Source organism: Scatophagus argus, chromosome 2 (assembly GCF_020382885.2).
Source record: "Scatophagus argus isolate fScaArg1 chromosome 2, fScaArg1.pri, whole genome shotgun sequence".
In the NCBI taxonomy this organism is placed as follows: Eukaryota; Metazoa; Chordata; class Actinopteri; family Scatophagidae; genus Scatophagus; species Scatophagus argus.
Window position 1 is genome coordinate 12722351 of NC_058494.1, and position 7704 is coordinate 12730054.

At 38.5% G+C, this 7704-nt stretch overlaps 1 protein-coding gene across 2 annotated transcripts; it reads left to right on the forward strand.

Annotated features, from left to right (window-relative positions):
• Nucleotides 1-839: 839 nt before the first annotated feature.
• On the forward strand, nt 840-4652 carry LOC124070428. Of its 2 annotated transcripts, none has more exons than XM_046410335.1 (4): nt 840-988; nt 1114-1200; nt 1480-1806; nt 2037-4652. In XM_046410335.1, exons 2-4 carry the CDS (start codon nt 1131-1133, stop codon nt 2414-2416), a joined length of 777 nt encoding a protein of 258 aa, XP_046266291.1. In that variant the 5' UTR covers nt 840-988; nt 1114-1130; the 3' UTR covers nt 2417-4652. The 2 variants fall into 2 exon arrangements, with proteins under 2 accessions (XP_046266291.1, XP_046266300.1); XM_046410344.1 differs by having other exon boundaries at nt 845-986; nt 1108-1200.
• Nucleotides 4653-7704: the final 3052 nt, after the last annotated feature.

Consider the following 7704-nt stretch of genomic DNA (forward strand, 5'->3'; position numbering starts at 1 on the left):
TGAAGCGTGCCAAAAGGAGATAACAGCAACAATAAAAAAAATCTTCTAAAGGTTCTTCAAAGTAGAAGAATATGTCATTGCATTGTGCAGAAAACATGCTATAAAATAATATACATGTATAGACTATAGTTTGTCTGTTTTGTTACTGATACACGCTGACAGAAGCCGACAGAATCTAATAGAGAGATAAATGCTGCTCAAAGGCTATCATTATCGTCGTCCACATGGATGTTGAAATCGTCCATAATATTTACTTTATTAGTTTTAAGGACTAGACTCAATAGAAACTCTGAAAATTCCAGTAAAAGACAGAAAAAAAATCCAGTTAGACAGAACAAATCTATATTATAATCCAATATTAATTCATAACTTCACAACTTCACATGATAGAGATCTAACATTTAACTGTCCACATTTAATTCTCCTATTTATTGTGGCTGTGGAGCTGTTGGTGTTAATTTTTGTCAGATTGTTATGTATAACTCCTCTGAGATTTTGGGTGGGTAACTGTGCTAATGAAAGCACAGAGAGGCGTGTAGGACTGCTCACTGTAGTTTTATTCTTTGGAACATAATCAAGAAAGGATTTTCCATGTGGTTTTTGCCAGGGATTTTGAGCAATGTCACACACTCATAATGACCTCATGGGAAGAATCTATATGAATGCTGAATTCAGTGAAATGAAGAAGACATCAAAGGCATTTGCACAAGCCTCTAATAAAAAATTATGAATCAGCACTCTGTCTGTGTGTTGTTCCTTTCTCTTTTGCCTCACACTCACACTCACACACAGATAAGCTTTTATCATTCCCCTCCTCTTATTCTTCTGGTTCTAGCACACTCCTACCACAAGGAAAAGCCTTCCTGATCTTTCCACTTTATGAGTCTGTAATCATTAGCCAGGAAACAAATAGCCACAAAAGCACCGGCAGAAATCAGAGACTTCTAGAGAAGGAGAAGACCTGAGAAGAAACACCAGTACTCCTGAGGTTAGTTCCACTCAGACATATAACTTAAGATGTAATGCAAAAGGCGCATCAGCCTGCTGAGATCAAAGTTTTAACCTATAAAAGGTGAGAGAGATTTGTTTTAATTTGTTTGTTCTCCATGTTAGAGTGAAATACAGAACAGATGACAATGGGGTTCCCAATACTGCATATACTTCTCTGGCTTCTAACTGCACTCGCTCTTACAACACAAGGTATGTGAAACTATTTTAAACTAGTTCAGACTCATTTGTTCAGTAGAAATATTTATTGAATGAAAAGGTTTGCTGCAAATATGTTACAAAAACGATTCAGAAACAACGAGGAAGAAAAAACCCTTAAAAGTTTTCAAGAGGATCAGTGTGCAGTTTTCTAATGTGAGGTGTAACAGCATATTTGTGCTGATGAAAATGCTCACTTTAATATATAATGGAACCAGCAAGAAGTTTTTGTTTCCATTAAATCTCAGTGTGATAACTGTATCTTGTCTACAGGGTCTGGGAAACTAAATGTGAGTACAAATATTACTGCAGAGTGTGGCAAACAGGTTACCCTGAACTGCAATGTGACGAACTATCAAAATGGACTGTCAGTCAAACTTATGGCGTGGTCCCGAAACGGAACATTATGCAATGTGGACAGTGAAGGGAAAATAACCACACATAGCGGACACCTTCAGATAGACTTCCACTGTGAATATAAACATGGACAGTTGTCCCTCATCCTTCATAAAGTGCGGCCACTGGATAGCGGAAAGTACCTGTGCAAACTACGTTCCAACAAAGGAGCTGAACATCAATACACAACAGTGAAGCTACAAGGTAAGAGTCTACATTTATTTTTATTGTCATGAATACATTAAATATAATAAAGGACTGGCCTCTTTCTCTATTATTCTCTAGAAGTATTCTTTATGTAAAGGTGCCCTTGTGGTTGATATTGAATTGATAGTATGTTGCTAAATGAGAACATTAAGTGTTTCTATTCTTCTTTTGTACGTAAAGTACATTCTTGAAATTAATTTCAAAACTCTTAACAATCTTCCCTTCAGAGTGTTCTGGGACCGTTCAGGGTGACCAGACAGAGGACCATCACATCTGCACCTTCAGCCATGTCTACCCAGATGGAAATGTGCACTGGTTTCATGGCTCCAGCAATGTCATAGACAACTCTCGACAAAAGACTACCAAACAAGTGGATGAAGGGGGTTGGTTGACTATCCGTAGTTCCCTGGCGCGGAATACTTCAGATGGGCCCTACAACTGCTCCCTGATGAGCACTCAGTCCAGTAGATACATTGCGAGCACTTCATTCAGAGTCATGCCCCGATCTTCAGAATCTAAGTCTGTGATGGATTCTGCTGTCAGGAATGGAGTTGGAGTGAGGACCTTTTTGGGGATTTCAGTCTTACTTGCTTTCACACTGAAATAACTGAAAGTAAATCCATGTCATGGAGTGGTATAAAACGTCAGAGCAGGACCAATGAGGTACTGTGTTATCTGTGTTTTCAAATGCCCAGTACAGTGACTCATGTCTGAAAGGTTAATCATTACCAAAGAAATTTATTATGAACAAGGAAATGACAGACTGGGTGGCTGATAATCATCATAGTGTTGAAAGTAAGTGTAAAGCACACACTTACAGAAACACGTAACTGCAAATCTTCTAGGTTACCGATTCATTTTAGCCTTGCGTTCTAAACATTCAAGCCATGCATTATTTTCAGGACTCTGTATTTATTTCTGAGAGAGATGAAAATGAGACAGTTGTGTCTGTTGGTTTTAGATGAAACAGTGCATTAATCATGTTTCGGAGAGAAATATGAATCAGTTATGAAGCACATATGAAGAACATATTTGTAAATTGAACAACCATTCCCCTTCCAGTTTTTTCAGTGTAGTAAAATGTCCATCTTGAGTCAAACATAAAGACCTCAAAAGACGAGGGAATTCCCCTTCAGAAACACAGAAGCTTTTGTTTGCAACATATCAGATTGTTGCACACAGGGACTCTCAGACATGCAACCACTCCGTCTGTGGTTTGAGGGTAGATGCTGCCCTCTGGTGCACTAGTTATGAAGACATGTGGCAGTGGACTGCCCACACAGAGAGCAAAATAGGTGCATTTAAAGGATTGCTGTAGGCAATAGGCATGCAGGCAGCTTTGGTTTTACACTCTGAGGTTTCTGATAAGCCCTAGTACATCGGATGGAGAGGGGAGGTATGTGCTCTCACAGAACGTAAAAAATGACATTTAGAAATAGAAAATAAGACCTGTCCTATTGTAGAATAGCAGATGAGTGAGAAGACAGATACAGATCACTCCTTCCCTGTCTCTCTCACTCAAGTCTTTGCAGGTATACCTTGAAACTGGAGGACTAACCCAGCACGGAGGCTTAAAATCTGCCTTTCAAGTACCTCAGTGCACCCTCTTCATATGGGACTTTTGAGGGCCCTTTCAAGACAGAAAGACTCACTGCTAATTCTGTCACTAAAGCGGTACCACGCAGGGGCAGGTTGAGCTTTTGGCAAAATAATGCTGCAGCTGAGAGCCCACTGGGCAAACAAGGTCACCCTGACCATTCAGTTGAGCACACTGATATGTCAAGACCCAGGTACGACACATCAGACAACTTGAATGTTTGTGGTATTGTCTCTAACATATTTTGTGAAATAATGATCCCTCATAAGCATTCTTTTGAAGCATTTCTTCCTTTCTGTAAAATATTACAACTAACTAGTCACAAAATGAGACATAATCTACAAAATGCTTGGTGACGATAACTGAATTATTTAAAATAGCTGGATTTTTAAATTATTTTCCTTATGTGATCAGTTGTAAATGGAATTGTTAGATTATCAATTACATTAAGATACTCATGTGGATACTACTTGCAGTCATGGGTTTGATTTGTTTTACTAGTACTATGTCTATTTCCTGTTTGATTTACAACAGAGAAAGTTAAAGGAATAAAAATAAAAATAAACAATCATTTTCTGACTTGTGGTTTTGTTTTTAAGACCAACACCCGCATTTCTCATTTCACTTGTTGTTGTTCTTTTTGGGAATCTCAAACATTTTAACTGACATTATTACTTAGAACAAACTCTTACTGAGAAGTAACTGCTTTAAGTTTTCAGAAACAAGCTTTTGCAGGGAAATGAAGAATGATACAATAAGGTACTGGCTTACAGTAAGAAACATCTGTGACATTAACTTTCACTGGTGCATCTCAGAGGAAAAGTTGTAATAAAAACAAATTTTGGAAAAAAATTACATCACAGATTTATTTAAAGTTTGTTAGATGGAAAATAGAAAGTGATAATGTATTTTTCAAATCTTAATGACATTGCTTGGTCATAAATGCAACAGTGGGTTAATTTAGGAGGCTTTAATTTGTTCACATAAAGTCAAAATGAAGCTATAATTCTTTTATTATTTTATTAAATGGTCTTCATGCAAATTGAGTTTAGTCAGCTGCTGCAACACTGCAGATGATCATACTGATTTTCTTCTGCACAAGTCCTTCATGTGTTCAGAAAAAGAAAAGATGAACAAACTCCCTGTGCTGATGAGATATGACTGTACGATCCATGACAGCTGCTGTTTTGTCAGCTGTATTTCAGCTTGTAACCCAAATATTTCATTAAAAATATAATTTCCTTGTTCCAGGTTTTCAGTTATTACTGCAACAAAAAATATGTCATGTTTCCCTGTACTTGTAGCATTCACTCCTCACCACCAGAGGGAACTAGTTACACACTTCACATCCTCTGGACAAACAATGACTAAAATAATGACAGTAAGTGCTTTTCATATTGATGTGAGGCTGCAGGGTTCAAAAGGGCCTAATGACACTCAGGGAACCTTTTAACTGTGCAACAGTCTGCTGCATAATGCAGACTGGGGTCAGTACAGTTCAATATGTTATAATAAACCTACAAAATTAATTTATCCTAAAAATTTGCAAATTGAATGAACGCATAAATGTATTTCTGATTTTTTAAACTTGGGCTTGTTTACAGACTTTGTTGTGTTTCACAAAATCATGGAGCGATAATCTGTTGTTGTAACTGACCAGCAAATTTTTTCTTGTTAACGCAGGTTACAGGGGCCTTGTTTCTGCAAGTGGCCCTGCTGCTTTGTTACATCACCTTTCAATGTTTGAAGTTTGTTCCTGCGAGCACCTGATGTGGGTAAAGTACACAGTGGGGGGTGCCCATTGAGATGTTTGTGTGAGTCTATGCAGGTTCTGCAGGTCAAGTTCCCATGGTAACTGAGAGAGGCATCTCACTGTGTGTGTGTGTGTGTGTGTGTGTGTGTGTGTGTGTGTGTGTGTCTGACCAATTATTCCAGTGGCTTGCATTATCTCCTCTCAGAGAGGTTTACATTATCACTCCGACAGCCTGGTGTTTATTGGTCAGGTGACAGCTACAGATGGTTAATATCGTACACAAGAGCGGGGTGGTGTGGGGGTTAAATGAGACAAGATACAAGATAAGAAACTGGCCAACTGACAGATAGTGAGACAGGATGGATAGATGGGACAGAGAGGGAGAGAAGACAGATGGATGGAGGAATTGAAGGAGAAGATAAAAGCCAGATTCTGTCAACAAACAGGAGATTTATGTGAAGCACTTACAGCCTGTTACCTAACATTACAGTAAATGGGAGTTAGCTTGGGATTTATTGCCCCAAGACTGATGTATATAAGGACTAGTGTTGTTGGTGACAGTTGTGGGTCATTTTCTGTAGACCTCTGATTGTTTACTTAATGTCTCTATGCATTCTTGAAATTATTTTTGAATCTTGCACGCACAAGTTTCAGGAAACTTTATCCCTCCCCTGCACCATGACCGTAGTATACCAGATCAGAGAGCATCAATGACTCAAACATTTTCACTGATGCCAGCACTGACTTAATTTTAATTCTGTCTTGATATCCTCCTCTGACTTTATGTTGCACATTCAGTGATGATCCAGACTCCTGAGAGGCTGCTTTATATAACATCTGCTCAATTCATCCCCTGCGCTTCAACATAAAAAAAAAAAAATCCATATTTGTTGAACTAAATTAACTAAAGGAGCCTTTAAAGAGATCAACACATGAATAAACCAGCAGTAAGCATTACCGCTGCTTTCACGGCTACAGTGAGAGGATGCGATATCTTGAAGGTTGTAGCTGGAGAAGTAGAAATGCTGAAAAGTATGAATGAGAGTAAAAGTCAATATACGCTCTCATGCTATGCACCAATGCTGATGCCACGGTTGTTCACAGCAGCCAAAGACCAGCAACAAAGACTGTAATGTGAATGAAAGATGAACCTGCTCATCTGAAGACACCGTCTGCAAAAAGCTTCATAACAAACAGGATGTGAAGTTGTCTGAGTGTCATAATATGATAGCAAAATATCACAGCTAATGCTGAGGTGCAGAATGCTTGAATACATACTCTACTTATTAGACTTGCTGGGGTGACAGCTAAGATCCACTTGTCACAGACTAAGCTTGAGTGTTCTCAGAACGTGTCCTCATTTGATCCTTCAGTGAGAGCAGAGATAAGGATGGCATATTGCACTTCAGTCAGACAGTGCCCAAGGCCTAGCACCCATATGTGATAGTACATATGTGTTATATGTTTCTGCTAGTAGTTTATGTAGAAAGCTGTATGATAAAGGGGGCCACTGCCTGAAAGCTAGAATAAAAGGACAAAGATGTCCCAACAGTACACAAGTAAACTAAGATGCTGCTGATAATGAACATTGGAAGGCTTATGTGTTCCTCTGCATAGTACATTTAACCTTTGAGCTTTTGTTCTTGCAAGGACATTTCAGACCTAGCTGCTCCATTCATACAATTCACAGATAGCAGCCAGGCATGTTTGTTTAGTTGTGTGTGTGTGTGTGTAATTGCACTCCAAGCTTTGGTTGGCCTGGGAGACCACTCACAATTATAATTCTCACCTCTCACCTCTCACTAATAATGCTTTTCACAAAATCAACCAAGTGATGCAACAAAGCAAATTTGAAAAATGCAATGGAATTAAGACTGAAAGTCACAATAATAACAAGATCAAAATGATGTATTACTGACTACTCATATTTGAACGATTTCATGCCAGTGCGGCATTCATAGAACAATTACAGTTACAATTACAGTTAACAACAGTTACACAATTATTGTGTAACATTTTTGTAGCTGTGTGTTAACAAGTGCTATACAAACAAACAGAAAATTTTTCAACTCTTTTTCCATTAGATGACTTGACTGACTGACTTGGCTTTAAAGTAGTTTTCTATTAGCCCAAAAACACTGGGTTAGAGTTAAGAATAGACCAGGTTTTGATATCAGACTTTGTCACCCCACACAGACTTTTATGAAATCTCCCTGAAAATAACTGCTTTGGTTGAAGTGTGAAGTGAAGTGGCTGAAGTGGTCTCTTGCTTGGCAGGTGTCACAGCTGGAAGCTCTCCTGATGTTTTGGGAAAATATCCTTAGTTAAAATAAGGACAGGGGAATCACTGTGGGTATTTCATGATATGTATGTATGTATGTGAAAAATAACATTGACTCGCAGAAGAGAAACAAACAGCACTGATACATGCCCTGTGACGATGTTTGAAATCTTTATGAGTGAACAATCTTTTCAATCAAGATCTGAGATGGAGGCAGCTGTTTCAGTAGTTAGATCAACAATGACATGTGCTCCTTCCAAAACT